The sequence below is a fragment of the Mesitornis unicolor genome, unplaced genomic scaffold (assembly GCF_000695765.1).
Source record: "Mesitornis unicolor isolate BGI_N332 unplaced genomic scaffold, ASM69576v1 scaffold1223, whole genome shotgun sequence".
NCBI lineage: Eukaryota > Metazoa > Chordata > Aves > Mesitornithiformes > Mesitornithidae > Mesitornis > Mesitornis unicolor.
Window position 1 is genome coordinate 39,869 of NW_010175088.1, and position 18,597 is coordinate 58,465.

Genomic DNA, 18,597 nt, shown 5'->3' on the forward strand with positions numbered 1-18,597 from the left:
GCCTGCTGAAGCCAGGGCAGCATTTTGGCCCCAACAGGTCAGCTTCATCGTTGCTGCTGCAAATGAACCCCTAGAGCTTGGATTCACCCTCACTGCAGCCTTGAAAAATGGGGTGAAAGTCTTGTATTTAAGCAGCAGCTCTTGATAGCACTTAGTAGTGCTTTGCTCTTTCTCTTAAACACTTAAAAGGATGTTCTACTGAAGCTCCCACTAGCGTCTAGAAACTTGGATGCAGTTGTGCTGTAGTGAGCTTTAGTATTAATTGAGCTTTAGGGATCGGTGAGAGCCATTTGTTGCAGCAAATGTGAAGATGTCCACTTTAGCCTTAATTAAAACGACTTAAAATGAAGTTGCATTAAGATATTTGGCAGTCAAGAAGAATACAGTGCACCCAGATATCCTGGTTCAGCTGATGGATACTAACTTAGGTCATATACATAAAAATCCTAACTGATATCCATGAGACTGTATGGATTAAACTGTCAATGTGCAGTTAAACAGAAGTCAAGAACTTTTTGTGTTTTAAGATATTGTTCTGGTTATGGATATGAAGGAAAACTGCATGTTGAACCTTATAGGTAGAGTTACATCCTGACAGTAAAAAACCAAAACCAAAAAACAAACCACCCAAAACCAACATTTTTCTTTCAGATCCACTACAGGTGCTGAATCCTGACTTGGCAGTAATTCTCACTCCCCTGAAAATCACTGCAGTTATTCTGATGCTTCATTTAAGAGGTGCTGTTTTTTTCATTTTTTTACAGGCAACAATTGGCATTGACTTCCTATCGAAAACCATGTATTTGGAGGATCGAACAGTGAGTAAGATTTTTGTTGCACTTCTCTCTGTACAGTAGGAATGAGGATCGGCATCTGTTGTCATTGTGCAGCCCACAGTTCTGAGATCACTTGGAAGTGCACACTGAGCCTTCATCTGCAAGCTGCTTCCAGACTGATGAGGGCTGTGGAGACAGCTCCCTTTTCTGCTTGGAGAAATGGGAAATCTCCGTTTGGTTCCTCTGCAGAGGGCTCATGAGTGCCAGTTCACAAGTGGCAGTGTCATCCCCTATAGTGTCATTCTCTTTGAAGAAAATTATATGGATAGTTTGCATAACAGTGGGAATTTGGAGAAGGGGACCATGCTTAACCCCGTCTGGTTTTGATGTCACAAGACGGAAGGATAAAATACAAACTGCCAAATGCTGCCAATGAATAGCTAGCTTGATAGGTCTTAGAATTACTAGTTTAAAAAGAAGGTTGCCTTCACAGTGATCCACAAATGATGCTCATTTCTTAGCTCAGTGCAGCTCTAATTCCTGCCATGAAATCACTCCTCTGTGGAAGCAAGCCTGTGGTTTAAAATGAGCTCAGATTCTTAATTAAGAAATGCAGCCACTGAGCTATTTGCAGAAGCGAATTGTGCAGTGCTGCCTAAGCGTATGGTATTGTCTAAGCCCACAATAAATGTGATTGCTTTGAAAGTGCTTGAGTGATGGGATGATCTTTCCATAGCAAAACTGGCCCTTGAACATCTTGCCATATGTCTTGCTTTTAGTATAAGTTATCTTTTCTTTCAGAACCTTGATGGTAAGAGACATTCAGCCTCATCTGTGTGCATGTTACTTTGTAGTGTGGCTAAGGCTTAATTTAGAGTCATAACTTTTATCCTCCTTAAAAAAACTCAAATTAGTAGCTTTTCCAGTGCTTTGACAGCAGCTGAAGGCTCTTGCTTGAGAAGTATGGTGTGTGGTCTGATTCTTCTCCAGCACGCTGGAGAGGACGTGATCGAGTCCTGAGGAAGTTTAGCAGCAGAGCATGAAAACCCCGTGTAGGCAGAACCACAGGTGAACGTTTGTTTTAGTTTTCTTGTTGGTCCTCTCAGTTTGAAAGCTGAGCAATTCTATTTCTCCTCTTTTGGAAGGGAAGCATTTTTTTAGAAAGCAAAACCGGCGGAAAGCCAAGATAGGTGCACATACACCAGTTTGGCCACTGCTAGCGCTTGGGAGAGATTGCGTTAAAGGACATGGTATGCTGCTCCTCCCAGTCCCCAGTCATCGCCTGCATGAGTTTCTAGTTTTTGTTTAGCTTTTTTCAACAAGTAAAATTAATTTACTCTTTTATTTTTAGTGGCAGTTTGGCTTTTTTAATTTTCTCCCACCCACAGATCAGGTTGCAGCTGTGGGATACTGCGGGTCAGGAACGTTTCCGTAGCCTCATTCCCAGTTACATCCGTGACTCTGCTGCTGCTGTAGTAGTTTACGATATCACAAGTAGGTATATTGCACTGGGTTTGACCTTTTTCTTATTTTTCTTGCTTGTTTGACTGATTTTGTTAGGTACGGTTGCAATTATGGGACACAGCAGGTCAAGAACGGTTCAGGAGCTTGATTCCTAGCTACATTCGTGACTCCACTGTTGCAGTTGTTGTTTATGATATCACAAGTGAGTGGGGGGAATTCTGCATTTCTAATACTCTGCCCCTTTCATCCTTTAGCCTAGCTTTGCATGTCCTATCACAGTCATCTGCTTGTTCTTCATTCTGGCATGACAAAAAAGTTTTCTTTTATTGTAGTCAAGTTTTACAGTAGCCACCTGATCACTGCTGTTGTAACATATAAACTGTCTTACAAACAACGTCATTTTGTAACCCTTTCCTATCGCATTCTCCTGAAGCCTTGAGTCCTGGCTGGTCTTGTTGCACTTGACCCTCTTTCATTTGCTTTTTGGTTGTAATATCACCTATGATTTTTGGTCTCAAACACCTGAATCATACTCATAGATATCAGAATCCTTTAATTAGAGACTTTGCACTGATAGCTGTAGCTTGCTTCACTCCATTTGCCCTCTCCAACCCCCAGAAAAATATGGGCATGGGCTGGGGGGAAAACACATTAACATCACATTTTCATTTGAATCATTCACTTTCAATTTTTGCAGTGTGTAAAACTTACCACTAAGCCCTTTATCCTTTAACAATTGCTCTTTCATTCCTTACTAAGGTATGTACATTTCTGTGAACTAAAATAGTAGTGCTTTTTCAACCCTTCTCCTTCTGTCCCTCCCTCAGTCCAGAGACCCCTAATTTACTAGCCTTCAGTATTTGCAAAGCATAGAAATCTTGTTTTAGAAGAGCTAAACCTTCAGACACTTTCAGTTTTAAACCAAATTGACTGAGGGCAATGGCCTAATTATATACCAACGCTAAAGCACTCATCCTTTGATTTAGAAGTGCTAGAAGATTACAGCAGGAACATGGGCTTTACCTATAAAAGCTTTAATTGTTAAAAATAGCGCCTTCGCTTGAGCTAAAATTACAGGTTAGCTGTGAACTTTGAATTTTTTTTTTTACCAACCTATCAAATTCAGTATTACCAAGTAGTAAAGAGAAGAATTAGATGCTGGCAAGTGATCAAGTCTTCACTATCTAGCATACAATATATTACTATGCAGCAGAAGCCATTTAAAAAGATCAATAGTTGTCAAGAACTGCCGCAGAGTTCTCCCGTCTTTAAGTACTGAAAAACTACTTTGGCAAGTCCAGTGCTCTTTGTTTGGCCAACTGGCAAATGCCGAGCTCCCTGGCAGCTTATAGACAACTTGTTTTTCCTTACAGGATGCAATTTTTCAAACAACTGCCTCATTAGATCAGGATAGCTTCCTAAAATTCCTACCTTGCAGCTTTTAAGGATGTATCATTAAGAAGAAGTGGCTATGGATAGGCTAAATTTGTATTTCTGGTTCTATGCAAACGATTTGGAAACTTTTGAACTCAGTGTACAATGATACAGGAATTGCTACTATGCTGGATAACCCTGATATTTTCTAGAGAAAATCCTGCACCTCTTAAGTGAAAAGTGATTAAGCTGTATAAAATGTGAAGTATTTTTGAGAAGCGGTGAAATGGTAGGAACCTCTTGCTATAGATGCAGAAATCATGAACAGTGTAGAATGCAATATCATATTAATCCATATTCTCTATATAAAATACTTTATGTTGAATTTTTAAAAAAGACAACTGGTCTAAACACAATGATAAGACTTCTCATTTTAGATGCTGTCAAAACCAAATTCTAGATCAATTCCATTCGCTCCCTGACTTTGAAATTCACTTGTAATGAAGTACTAGCCCATTTGAAATTAAGGCTAAAATTTTCATATATGTCACTGTGGGAGACTTAGGGTTTCACTTGCTGATTCTTCATCGCCCTATTATGCCAGTTCCAGAGAATATGAAGCCTTTATTTGAGACTTACAGCTGTATTTACTGGTGATGTGTGAAGAATACCTGCAGTGATAATCCTCTGTACTGTTCTCCGTCAGATGTAAACTCGTTCCAGCAAACAACGAAATGGATTGATGATGTCAGAACGGAAAGGGGCAGTGATGTCATCATTATGCTGGTGGGAAATAAAACAGATCTAGCAGATAAGAGGTATGGAGGAATAACTTATCTTCAAATGCTTTTCTTAATCTGCTGCTGTTTGCTCCTAGACAACTATTTTTAAAAGAATGCTTGGGTTTTTTGTTGTTAGTTTTTTGTTTGTTTGTTTTTCCAAAATGGTCAGGCTTGTTTTAACTGTGCAGGAGATGGCTGTGACTAGAGAAACCTCAGCTCTAAAGCTTTGCTCATTTTGGTTAAGCACAAGTTTCCAGCACAATGTTGTGTACAAGTTGAGAAGTTGTCACCAGCTTGTTCATATGTCGGGAGAGAATGGAGCGTTAGCTACAACCTGCATCAGTGAATGAATAAGATAATGTTGTAACAAATATTCATGCTCGATAGATTTGCTCGGATAAAAATGATGGGTGCAAGTAATCCTCCCTTTTTAAAACTCTTCAGGAGTTTTCATAAGCTGGCAAACTTAAATATTTTTCTTAAAAGTTGAGCATCTTCAGCTTTTGCTGTATTTGCTGCTTATGCTGGGTTTATGATATTAACACAAATGACTTAGAAGTCACAAAGGTAAAACAAAAGCATGAGATGGAAGTGTTCTGGATGTCAATTCCTCAGAATAACTTCACTTATGACCCTTACATCAGATTTGTAACATCCTATTTAAGAATTGTTTATGCATATATGTCCCCCTAATATACCTCATGGTTTTCATTTGGCAGCTCTTGAACCAAAGTTTCCCCCAGTTTTTGCTGTAGGAAACTGCTTAATGGGTAGGACGCCCAGCCAGGGAAAAACAAGACAAAAATAATTTTAGAAGAGGTGGTTACACTTGGTCATTTGTTAAAATAGTTTGGTAGGCTGCAAGTTGACAGTTATTACTGAGTATTAAAATCTGTTGATTGCTAATTTTTCAGATATAAAAGCATAACTTCTGGGCTAGGGGTTTAGAGGAGCCAGGTTGGCCACTTTGCTGTTCCACTGGGAAGCTGAATTCTACGGGGTAAGCCAGGTGTACCATGGAAATCCATCTGGTTTGGTGAAATGGGGATACTGGTCTACAACTGTGCTCAGTTTGTGGCATCTGTATGCAGGAAAAAAAACCACAAACCACTAAATGCTTTCAGAACTGTAATGAAGCAGTCACCTTCCTGGGTTGAAGACAGAAATCTTAATTTTCAAGGTATTGGTCTGGATTTTTTTCCTAATTCTGTGTTATCTTCCCCAGACAAGTGTCCATTGAGGAAGGAGAAAGAAAAGCCAAAGAGCTGAATGTAATGTTCATCGAAACTAGTGCAAAAGCAGGATACAACGTAAAACAGGTGAGTAACGTGACCACAACCAGCCCTGAGACTGTCAGTGCACCATTTTACACATAGGACTTCCCTAGACTTTGGGAAGCCTTTGCCAAGGGAACAGAGGGATGTTTGTAGTCCATGCACAGCAAGCAACATCTTGGAGTCAACTTGTTGACTGTCTGAGACTGTTTAGCCTGGAGAAGAGGAGACGGAGGGAGGATCTCCATTAAATGCTTATAAATATCTAAAGGGCAGTGTCAGGTGGATGGGACCAGACTCTTCTCAGCTGTGCCCAGTGACAGGGCAAGGGGCAGTGGTCACAAACTGGAACACAGGAGGTTCAGCTTAAACATGAGGAAAAACTTCTTTCCTGTGAGGGTGACAGAGCACTGGGCCAGGCTGCCCAGAGAGGTTGTGGAGTCTCCTTCTCTGGAGACATTCAAAACCCGCCTGGACGTGTTCCTGTGTGATCTTCTCTGGGTGATCCTGCTCTGGCAGGGGTTGGACTGGATGATCTTCAGAGGTCCCTGCCAATCTCGACTATGCTGTGATTCTGTGTCTGAGGCTCAGGAGGATCTCTGACCTTGCAGTAAATTACTTGGAACTTCTTTCCTCTTAGCAAAGAGGAATTATTGAAGAAGCTTTGTGGGTGTGGAATTGCACCTTCCTGGATCCTTGATAATCCAGTTGTGGTGTTTAGATTGGAGGGATTAAGGCATGAGCCAAAAAGTTGGGGAAACACAGGTCTGAAGACTGTTTCTGGTATCAATTCAGTGAAAGAATGTGGGCAAACCAGTCAAGGAGGAATGTGGTGGCTTAAAATGCTCCCACTGTACAGTGAGGCACTGTGATCTGGTGCTCCCACTTTGTTGGAAGACACTGGCAGTGTGAGCAAGTGTTCTTGGACAGCCAGAACTATTTCTGGTAGATGATGATTTGCTTTTGAATCAGGAAAAGCAGTGAAATGTCTTCTGAGCTGATGCAACTAGAACAAAATTGGGTTTTATGCTGTGAGATGGCTCTTTAAATCCTGACCTGCTGGATGAAGTTTTTGCACTTGTGTTAATGAAGATAAATCACTTGGCAAACAGTGAACTGGTGAGAGTAGTAAACACTGTGGAACTGATCTGATGTTTACATGAAAGAAATTGTGTTTGAGCTTATTAGTTGTGTGAGCAAATATGCTTACTAGCAGATCATGAGCAGAGAGCTAGAGCTGTGTGTCCCTGCTGACTCGTTGCATGACGGGACACTGCTGCTGCATTCATATGGAGTCCTGACCGCTAAAGCATTTGGCAGCTGGTCTTATGGTAGGAGGAAAAACAGGAGTGCAAGATGCAGAAAACATTGTTCTTGGGTGTCTCCACAGAGCAAATGCATGCACGCATGTGCATCACGTGTATATTTTATATATATGTGTAGTTACACAAATAGTTTGAATGCAGAATTGTATAAGGAGTTGCTAAAACAGGGTTATAAATTACTTTGTATGTTGCAGACAGGACTACAGGGTCTGTTATTAAAACGTCCCTTAACTTGGTATATTAGTAGCAAAATTATTCCCTATATAATGGAATAATTAGACCTGTGAGCTTAGCACTGCATTTCAGTGCATTAGCAAGCAGAAAAGTGTTCGGTTCCAGGGTCCACCAATTATCCTGCCACAACACGAAGGCTGCCTTGTAATTAAGGCTTGGATTCTGTGCCTGAATCCTTAATGGCTACTTCAGCTGGGAGTGTGCACTTGAGAGCAGTTGCCTCACTGAGAGGAATGATGATGGTGATGAACAACTCCCCCTTTCCTTGAGGGAAGCAGCTGACACATTTCCAGAAGTCCACGTCCAAGCCTGTAAGGTAGCTTGTGGCTTTTGGGGCCAGTTGGAGTTCTGATGTAAGTAGGAAAATCTTGTATGGTAAACCCATAATCCGTTTTGGCATAAGATACTGTCGTTTAATAAAACTTGTGCTTTGTGAAGCTACTACAGCCTTCGTCGTGAAGGATGGTAGCTCCATTTAATACATTATGAAGGAGCAAACTTTGTCTTTTTGTATTTTATGCTGAAGCCGTTCGGGGATTGTACTAACGAGATTGCCAGAGCATAAAACCATTTCTGCAGGTGTAGCCTCACTTGCGCACTCTCCAGAGAAAATTCTTAGTTGTATAACGGAGGTCTAGACAAATTACGCCTCTGATTTGAGTTTACGTGCAGTAAGGTTACGTGCAGTAAGACTACTTCTGTAAGAAAATAGGTCTGGAAATAAGTGGTGGTGGGAACCTGGGGGCCAGTTCCCTCTGTATTAAATGGAAGATTTGGTGTTCAGAGACATCGTTTTTGTTCTTCACTAACATCAATAAACAGTAACATCGTGAAAACTTGGGACTGTTGCATATCACTGCATCATAATCCAAGTGGATACTTCATGTAGTGTGAAGCCTTGTCAAAGTTGGACAAGAGGACAGATTTTAAGTGACTTCATTCTATGTGTAAAATATGAAAACAAAAGACAGAAGTGGTTATTCAAAAAGAACTAAAAATGGATTATTTTTTTTTCTTCTGATTTTTGATCCTTGTGTTGCAGGCGTGGACTGGGATTTTCAGGAACTTCAAAGCTGCTCTATGCTGCAGAATATTTGAAACTTTTTTATTAGTTTAATAAGTAGTTGTTGAAACAATTCTCAAAGGATAAGACTTTTAATGCCACTAGTTATCTATTTCTCTGTTTTCTTTGCAGCTTCTCTATTGAATGGTATGAATTTATTTTATTCACTTGTCAATAAATTCTTCCTCAGTGAATGGGAAAGCCTATGAGTATAACTGCAGAATGGGTGCTATATAAAAGTCTTCCTGTCATAAGCTGAATGTGTATTTGACCTTCTCGTAACTGGTAACTTCTATCTACGATAGCTTCTGATTCTGAAGAACAGTTACTGTCAAAGTTAATTTTCATACAGCATTTTTATTTAAAGTGTCAAATTATTTTACATACAAAGTCCATATTGTGACTACATATAATGAAACACATTTAGGTAGAAATTAAGATCACTTAAAGCTGGATATTTAATGTAAAGGTGAGACTTGGCTAGTGGTGAGTCATTGTTTGTTCAGTAGGTTATAGGTTCAGATTTAGCAATTACCATGAAGATTTGATACTGCACATGACTGAAATCTGTAGGTTAGGGCATATGAACTATTCTGCTTTGGTTTTGTTTTTCTTTTTTTTCTTCCCCCCTCCCTCCCCGCCTTGCAAAACTCTCACGTTCCAGTATTAAAACTTCTCCAGTTGTCAGTGCTTCACTTGGCAGCCTTGAACAGTTCAATGGCTTTTTTTCCATCCTCTTTTTCAGGTGAGAGATGTGAATTCCAGTGTCACTTGTGTGCAAACAAGTCCTTGTGCCAGGCAGGGTCAGCAGGAGCAGAGGCAGCCATTCTGGCAGCTTGGGAGGTGCTGTGGGGCACTGACCTCATTGCAGTTCTGGTCGAATGTTGAAGAATAGCATCATCACAGGTGGAGAACCTCAGTGGTATTTGTGTTGGCCCAAGGGATGCTGTTCACAAGGTTTCAGAAGCAGTGTTTGCCCCATTAAGGATGCAAAAACAGCCTAATTCCTTGTCCTGCCTTGGGAGAGTCATGGCTAAGACTTTTTCACCTCCTTGGCTGTGTCATTTGTTTGCTGGCCGTCAAGGGGAAGTCAGGGTACTTTTGACCTTGTGTGCTACTTCTAGCTTTTTCATCTTTTTTCTGCTGGAAAGCAGCACTGATAAGAGGAAGGGGCACTGTCTTAAGCTCTGTACTCACTGTAGCTGTCCTACAAATCTGGAGTGCCTGGCTTTGTAGTGTAACTCCAGAAGGTGAGTTGCATCCTACTTCAGACAGCATGGATTTCACTGCCAGGATCTTCTACCAACAAAGAAATCGAGGGGATTGTACTGCTGACAGGCTTTTTTTGCCATTTCCCTGTGACATGAAAGGGAACAGCTCAGAAGATGGCACCTCAGCTAACAGAGTACTGAGTCTGAGGTGGAAGTGCCTTGGTTTAGAGGCTTCGAGGTGCATCTCCATGTGGTCACTACAGAGAAGAGAATTTGCAGCCTCTGTACGTGCTGGCTGAAACCTGGACGTGGCAGGTTTTAATTTTATGACTTCCCTGGCATTTTTTTCCCCCAAGGACGGATCTGATGAGCTGCAGGGGCAGCTGGGGCATCTTTCCTAGTTGCATACGGTCAAACGAGATTGTAACATATGGCTGTGGTTACGTACTGTTGGATCTGGTAAGGTAAAGCTGTCACCAGGGTCCTATATGCATGTTCCTTTTGGCTTTGGGGAGGAGGTGTTGAGAGAAAAATGAGTGGATGATATTATAGAGTAAAAATGGTGATAGTATTATTCTGGGCTTAAATTGGTGCGATAGAGGGGAAAAACATGGCTTTTGGATCCTGCAAGTTTCAGCAAAGACTGATTGCCAGGGGAGCTTTAAGGCTGAGCAGAGAAGTAGATAGCTTGCTTCATTTAATGCAGGGAATCGTAGTCTCCAATTCATTTTATTTGCCAGCCCTGAATAAGCCTTAAAAGACTTTGAGATTCATGCTCTATCTCGGCAGTCTGTATTTCAGGGAATCTTATTGTTAGGCTGTGGATTTCATGCCCAGAATATGTCAGGGTTCATTCTGCTGTCTTGTAGAAAGAGAGGGGAGGGAGAGCCCTAAAGTCCTCCTTACAGCAGTACCTGGCACGCTCTGCGCTTTGCTCTCAAAAGAGCTACTGGCTCAATGTGCTATTTGGCAGAAAAACTTTCTCACGGCAGAAGCTAAAGGACCGTGGCCCCTCGAGTAACCCTGTTTTCACAGAGCTGGCTGCATCTAGAGACTTGGCTCTTTTTCCTGTCTTGATTTTTGTCTATCTGATAGGCAGGAATTATACATTGAGTTGCACCGCGGTCCTCAAAGAATGAAGATTAGGGAAACATTTTTGTTTGCGTTGGGGAAGGGGTTTCTTGCTTGGCTTTTCCATCTGGACTGTGATCCCCCTGTCCTTCACATATTGCTGCAGGAGCGTTACAGTGAAAACTGTTTCATGCCCGCAGTCGTTTGTGACACTGATCTGCTGTGGATTTATTGGCTGGAGGAGTAGGAAGGGCAGTTTGGCAAATGAATTGAAACTAATGGCGAGAGATGAGGGCTTTTGGGGAGTTTAATCGGGAAAGAGATTGCAGGGTTGAATGCTGAAAGGGACTTTGTGTGGCTCTCGGTCTTTCAGATAACTGCATTTAACTCCTGCTTTGGGAAAAAAGTCCTGAATGCTCACCAATACACGTGTTTTTATACACACTTATGCACAAATATTTAGACATGTGTATGTATATATACAGTATAGGATATATGCATCTATATCTATATATCTATATATATATACGCAACTGCCTGCAACATTTTTCAGTGAGATAAAGCTGCTGGCTTTAGTCCTGAAGGTGCTGTGAAGCAGTGAGGTCCCTGCGTAGAAGACAGCTTTCTAACCATCATGAAGTTTCCCTAATTGGATTTGTTCACATATGCTGTGGCTGATAAGCAGGTGGTTAATAAGAAAGAAAGTTGATTTTCTTAGTTCCCAAATTTCTTTTTTTAGTCAAGTAATTTAGGAGAGAAATACTCCTAAAGGCATAATTTTATTCCTGATCTTGATGTAAAGAAAGGATTATGGTATTTTAAACACTTAGCCTTTCTGTCAGCAGCTTGGTTTAAATGCAATAATTCTACTTGGTTCACAGCAACTGAATTTTCTTCAAGATTTCCCACTCCCTCCCATCCATAATCTGCATCCCTCACTTTCTAGGTATTGTACAAGGGGAAAATAAACAGCGATGCCACAGTTTATAACCATTTCTGTTGGTGATACTGTTTCCATCTAGGATCTCAAAGCCCGTGACATCAGCAGAGCTGTATGAGATTATGCATTTTCTTCTTTTTATCAGAGCAGAGATGTCAAGTGAGCATCCTTTGGCACGATCTGATAGGATTGCACCAACCTCTGTTGCATATTCATCCTTAAAACTGATGGGGGGGTTTTTTAGTCCCTCTCAAACCTCCTGCATCAAGAACTGTGTCAAAATTACTCTTAAGACTGCAGAATATGATTAAAAAAAAAAAAAGGCAGTGTACTGGAAGGGTAGGTAAGCTCATTTGCTCCATTCTTTACCTCTAATGCACCACTTGCTTAGCAGCAGGAACAAGAGGTTTAACCCTGCAGAGCTAAGTAGGATAGAGTTAGCTGTGAAGTGATGTGCAGAGAGGAGCAGAGTTTACAGTCTCATCTATTTATGCATTGACAACATCCCAGTACCCTTCTGAAAGTGTGGCTGTAGGTGGTATTTTAATATTTTGCAGTGCAGTCTGGTGGCTGTCCAATAAGCCTTTTTTCTTCCTTTTTTTTTTTTCCTTCATAAAATTGAAGATGAGGTTTGTTAATCAACCTGTGAAAGCTCACTGAATACTGAATGCTTTGGGAGTAGAAGTAATTTTAGGGACAAAGCTCAGTGAAGAGTGAGATTCAGAACCTTCTGTACCCAGATGTGATTGAGTCGGGAAGTTCACTGAGGACAGATAAAGGCAAGGAAAATGTCGAAACTGACTGTAACGCGCCTGTGGGTTCAAATATAGTGCTAAAACTTTTAAGGCTTCCAGAGTAAGATGGGATTGAATCTCAGTTACTTCCTTGATCATCTCCAAGATGCAAAAAACTTATAATGAGTAGTCTAATGCTGTACTGAGTGAATGAAAAGCCTTTTGAAAAGTCATAAAGCTGAGGAGGTTCTCGGTGGTGTCCTCTTATCTGGTTGGAATGGCAAAGAAAAATAGTGCTGACCATGAGGATATGATGGGAGATTGCTCTGAAAGTCTGCAGCCTCTTTTTCTCTGCCATTTCATTCTTATACGCCAGAGTGCTCATATCTGACTGCTTTTAAAATGCTTGGAAACAGCTAGTCACAGTTTTCAAGCAGAGTGAAGTGTGGTGGTGAGATGAGGGAAGCAGGTACTGTAACAAGAAGTAGTGAGCTCAACTGATAACAATTTTTTTGTACAAGGGTTACAATTAGAGCAATGTTTAGCTTCTCCTTGTGTCAAAATTACCTTGAATCTGACCAAGAAGTCTCTTGCCTCTATACTTTTGGGTGGTTGTGCATAATCTGTTCTGCATTGGTTGCTGGTATGGTTTAGCACCTGGAATTTTGACGTGATCTTTGTTATTTCTTTGTTGGCACATGAGAATTTGCCTGAGCTTTTCAGTAAGGCTGGGAGACTCACCATAATGGCAAAGGTTCGTAGAAACTTTGAGGGGAATACTAAGATTTTTTTGCCTTGAAATTGTTGGCTAAAACCGGTGAGATACATCAAGCTCTGGTTTCCCAGACCCAAATCCTTGTCTCAGTCCAGATGTCAGTGAATGCCCACAAAGTGGTGTTGCTGTTGGTGGAAAAGAGGTGAGGATGCTGAGGCTTCTGGAGTGGTTATGAGGGAGATGCTGAGAATGGCGAAAGGAAAGCGGCTTTGCTGCTTCCTGCGTGTCAGTTGTGTCCTCTCCTCACATCGCAGTCTCTTCAGTCGGTAACAAACAGCGGTGACAGCAGAGGTCAGACACTGAGGAGCATCGTGTGTTTGTTTTCCTGCCTTGCAAACCTGGGGGCCTGTTCATGGTTAAGTTGAAAGGGAACTTGTCAAGCCAACGACATTGTCTCAATGTCTTCCCAGCGTCATTTGGACACTTGGGGCCAAATTTGTGAAAGCCCTTGGGCCCTGATCTGCAAAGGTGCTCAGGTACCTCCATTCATAACAAAACCAGACTGACAGTGGCTTGGCTCCATTTTCTGTGGAAAGTAGGTCACTGGGAATAAGTGCTTTAGCTTTGTGTCATTTGAGGAGAGGAGTGAGATAATGTGCTGTAATGTCAATTTAACACGTTAAGGCTGATGTCAGACTTGCACCAGGCATTTTGGGACTCCCAAGCTGCTCTTGGGCATGCAGTGGGGTGGTTTTAACATGCCCACAGGTGGAGCTGTTGAGTGCTTGGGAACATCTGGTGTCCTGGGTGCTTGATAATGTGCAGAAAATAAATATATAGTAACACGGCAGCTTCTCAGAGAAATCACACGCAGCTGAAGAACAGTTCTTAACTGAGCTGTTCCTGTGCAGGAGAAGACAAACTACTGTGGGCTCAGGAAATTCAAGTTAATTCTCATGTATTAGTAGTGGCAAATCTGTAGGCTCCTCGCCTGGAGGGCTGGGGAAATGCCATGTGGTGGGAACCACAAGACTGAGCCTTGGAGGCAAGGGTATGAAATGTGAGACAGGGAATTGGTCCTGTTCAGTCTTAGCCTGCTTCAAGTGGAATAAAACTATGTGGAGAGTGTGGAGCTAAGGCATTGCTGGGAAACTGGAAATGATGTCCAAGTGAGAGGCAGAACAACTGCTTTGGGATTGCAAGTGCAATCAACGCGTGTTCAGTGCTTTATAACCTGGGTGTGGGCTGGACATACAATGACAATGGAGTAGGTACCAAAAGTTGAGGGTGCTCAGAAAAGCATTGGGCAAATTCCTGAAAGAAAGATCCGTTGTCTGGTTCAAAGGGAGCCTGAGCCACAGATACAGAAGATGTTTAGGGGATGTCACTACATACATCCCCTCTTCTGATGGTCTTATGAATGTGCCAGCTTGGCTGATATTGGTGGCAGATTCCTGGATGTTGTGTGTGAATTTGTAAGTGTGTAACTGATACTCTGTGGAAGTGTCAAGACCAAGTTCCCACCTGACGTGGGGAAGCTTTTGGGGTGTGTGGACTGTGGCAGATGTGAGGTGGAAATGCTGGATTCCAAACAGAGCATATTTGCAGAGAAGGTGATAAGATGGTTTGTTCCTTGCAGCCAGTGACATTTGATCTTCAATAGCAACAAAAATGTGCTTTGCCATTTCCTAAGAATAAAGGTTATATTTGGTGTCAGGCTTTTTGGTGTAAGCAGTGTAAATAGTACCGAAGGATGTGTTGAATCATTGTTTGAACTGTATCAACCGGCGTGCGCACTCTTTAAAGTACAATTGTTTTGATCTGTTCCCTGTGTTTTTTTGCAGCTTTTCCGACGCGTGGCAGCTGCCTTGCCTGGAATGGAAAGCACACAAGACAAAAGTAGAGAAGACAGTATCCTTTATGCCTCTGTGCTGCGATTCAGTGGTGGCAAAGCGCTGCCAGGCATTGCTGTGGACGAGGGAAATGCAGGCCCTGAATAACAAGGACAAAGAAGGAGGGAGCAATATCTCTCCTGCAGCCCTTGGTCAGCATATGGACATCCCAAAAAGAGGGGGAACAGGGGCAAGTAACCTTTGAGCTTGAAGTACTGAGGAAGAAGGCTTGGGATGTTAAGGGTTGAGTCCTATACCATAAAGCAGAGGAAGAAGGGATGTTTAGGGCTATGAGGCAGTGTAAAAGTGAGGACAACTGAATGAAAGCTGAAGGGAGGACAGCAGGAAGGTGTAGAAGTGTGCAAACAGATCCAGAAAGATTCTTTGCTTGGTGTTTGAGCAGATGGGATGTGGGGAGCAAGGGGGAGACTATGGAGTGGGAGAAAACTGCCTCAAAGAGGCCTGAAACAACCTCTGTGGCTCTTGCAAGATCTGATTTGGAGAATCCTACGATAAGCTAGGTTGGAAGGGACCCCTGTAGATCCCTTGTCCAACCCTGCTGCTCAAAGCAGGGCTAACTCCAAAATCAGGCCAGTTTCTCAGGGAAACTTCAGAAGTCTCCAAGGATGGAGATCCCATAACCTCCCAGGGCAGCATGTTACAGTGCTTGGCCCCAGACAGCTCTGAGCAGGCAATGCAGGCTCAACTGAAGGGAACAGCATTAGGGAAGGGTAAGGCGGTGGCGTGTGGGATGGAAAACAGAGAAAACTTTCTTCGTAACAAGGAGTTAAATCTGAATTTCTTGCCTAGTCAGCTGGCTATGTTCTTACAGTCCCACCTGACTACCCTCTGCTCACTTGGATACAGCAGGTGGAGAGCAAGAGTGGTGGATGGGAGGTGAATGGACAAAAGGTACTTACAGGTGGGAGCAGAGGGGTTGCATTGCAGCTTGATTGAAAGAATTGCTGGGATGGTAGAAGTGGGTTTGAGCAAGCTTATTTGAGTAGAGGAACTTTTTCAGAGTTGCCAGTTTTATTTGCAGCGAGGATCACATAGCTGGCAGCTGGGAAATGGTGCTTTGGAGGAAGGATGCGGCAGAAGCTGTGGGAGGGAACAAACTTGGGGCTGAAACTGCATCTCCTGGAGACCATCTTACTGCAGAGGGGGAAGGAGGATTTGGAAAGCTGTGGATTGCAGCTGCCAAGGCACAAGCTTTGTGCACTATGGACTTGATTGATCAAAACCATTTAGTTATGCAAGTCACCAAAAGGTTAATGAACAACAATCTTTATTAGTGAGGATTGTGGTAGCGTGCACTGGCGGTTTCCCTATCAGGGAGTTTGATCGCTGGTCTCTAAATGGCAGTGCAATAAGGGCACTTTGAATTTGACTTCCTGCAGGCTGTAGATAGCAGAAATTGCATATGATTGTCTCCCAAACAGCTGCACCAGGATTAATGACGGGGGATTTTTCATAGGCTTTTTTGCAGAACATTGAGGGTTCAAGGATCTTGAACTGCTTATGGTCAGTAATGAAGCTGGGGCAAGGCTCATTGCAAGCATCTCTGACTTAAAAATGTGTTGAGGTTTACAACAGCCAAATGGACCAGGTATTCAAGGTGAAATATTGGTCTTTTTTTTCCCTTTTTGTGTTTATTTTCTCCTGACCTCTGCAAGAAGCAGCTTCAACCCCCTAAAGAAATAATTTGGAAGTACCCGCTGTGTGACCTGTTTGCCTCTGTGTTAACTGATAAGGAAAATGCTTGAGACTTCCACTGAGCTGCTGTGAGTCGGTTTTGGGGATTAGCATTTAAAGCTGCTCCTGTGAAAGGCTACGGAAGTGCTGTAACTGTGGGGCATCCGTTGGGAATTTGAGTGCCACAAAGGGAGCAGCTTATCTCGGGCTGGTTCAGAGCAGCGAGCTCTCCAGTGACCTGATGTTCTTGTTGGAGATTAGCTGTCATCGCAAAGGGAGAGTTCAGGGGCTTTGTGGGCTGGCAGTGGAGTGAGCACAGTGGTTTAAGTGGAGGAAGGATTGATGGGAGTGTTAAGGAGCATCGCATCTGTGAGCTGCGGGTGGTGTAAGTACACGAGGTGGGTTAGCTTTAGACCAAGAAGACTTGGGGAGGAGTGGCTGGAGAGCTGCCTGGTTGAAAAGGACCTGGGGGTGCTGGTTGACAAACAGCAGGACATGAGCCAGCAGTGTGCCCAGGTGACCAAGAAGGCCAACAGCATCCTGGCCTGCATCAGGAATAGCGTGATCAGGAGGACCAGGGCAGGGATCCTTCCCCTGTACTCGACACTGGTGAGGCTGCACCTCAAATACTGTGTTCAGTTTTGGGACCCTCAATCCAAGAAGGACATTGAAGGGCTGGAGTGTGTTCAGAGAAGGGCAGTGAAGCTGATGAGGGGTTGAGAGCACAAGAATTATGAAGAGCAGCTGAGGGAACTGGGGCTGTTTAGTTTGGAGAGGAGGAGGCTGAAGGGAGACCTTATCACTCTACAACAACCTGAAAGGAGGGGGTAGTGAGGTGGGGGTCGGTCTCTTCTCCCAAGTAACAAGTGGCAGGACAAGAGGAAATGGCCTCAAGTTGTGCCAAGGGAGGTTTAGGTTGGATATTAGGGGAAACTTCTTTACTGAAAGAGTGGTCAAGCATTGGAACAGGCTGCCCAGGGCAGTGGTGGCGTCACCATCCCTAAGGATGTTCAAAAAACGTGTTGATGCGGCACTTGAGGACATGGTTTAGTGAGCATGGTGGGGTTGGGTTGATGGTTGAACTTGATGATCTTAGAGGTCTTTTCCAACCCTAATGATTCTAATAAGAGCTCACTGGGGGAGAGCAGACTGGTTAGAGACAAACATTTGGGGTCTGACATGGTTTGTGCTACATATTTAAAAATGTTCCATTATCAGGGCAAGAGGGACTGCTGAGAAACCTAGATCTTAACTTTGGTTTGAAGCTTTCATCTTTTCAAGAGCTTTTGAAAATACTATGGTGGGAAATAATGAACTGAAAATCCCAGTCAAAATCCTGCCCTACCTGTGCTTGGTAGGGACACTTAAGTTGTATATCCGTTTGCCTTAACTGCTTTCTTCCAGTGATTGACATAAAACTGGAAAAGCCTCAAGAGCAGCCTGTCAGTGAAGGAGGCTGTTCCTGCTAATACCATGTGGCTTCTACCTTTCTCCAGAACATCACTGCTTTCCCTCCCTTTACTCTTCATTGACTGCAGTGTGAATATTGGCTTGAACCTTCCCCTTTCAGTAATAACGTATTGCAGTTCATCATCGCTGGCTGTCTCGTGGAGATGATCTATTAGCTTCACAAGCACACACACACAAAAAAGAAAATGTCAGTGTCTTCATTATTTATAAGAAAAAAAAAAGCCAAAATATTCCAGCATATTCTAGTTATAACTTTAAAAAAAATAGGTACAATTTCTTAATATTTGTTCCTTTTTTAATATGTTATGATATTGCACTTTGAAACGATGGAAACTGAGTAAGTTTTGAATTGGACTTAGACGAGATGTACGTGCAGAAGAACGCTTGCAAATCTTACCCATTTGATTTCTCTAACAAACTGGAAATGCTAGACAGCAGTCAGAAATGCAGGCGGAGGTGACGTATGCGGAGGGTTACATGCTTATCCTTACAATAATTAAAAAAAATAATTAGAAGCAAGCTCTTAATCTTTGGAGCAGAGATCGTCTTGAGTGGTTTTCAAACCCCCCAGACGGTT

At 42.7% G+C, this 18,597-nt stretch overlaps 1 protein-coding gene across 2 annotated transcripts in view; it reads left to right on the forward strand.

The window, feature by feature from the left end:
* The window catches only part of RAB6B (RAB6B, member RAS oncogene family), a 22,201-nt gene extending 3,917 nt beyond the window's left edge, over window positions 1-18,284 (forward strand). Inside the window, exons 2-7 of one of the 2 annotated variants that reach the window (XM_010181239.1) lie at window positions 765-818; window positions 2,165-2,270; window positions 4,321-4,432; window positions 5,622-5,715; window positions 14,808-14,874; window positions 17,955-18,235. In XM_010181239.1, the coding sequence (XP_010179541.1) occupies window positions 765-818; window positions 2,165-2,270; window positions 4,321-4,432; window positions 5,622-5,715; window positions 14,808-14,874; window positions 17,955-18,019 (498 nt within the window). In that variant the 3' untranslated portion in view covers window positions 18,020-18,235. Of the gene's footprint in view, window positions 1-764; window positions 819-2,164; window positions 2,271-2,336; window positions 2,443-4,320; window positions 4,433-5,621; window positions 5,716-14,807; window positions 14,875-17,954 lie in introns of both variants that reach the window. The other variant, XM_010181240.1, reaches the window with a different exon arrangement.
* The last annotated feature ends 313 nt before the right edge of the window (window positions 18,285-18,597 follow it).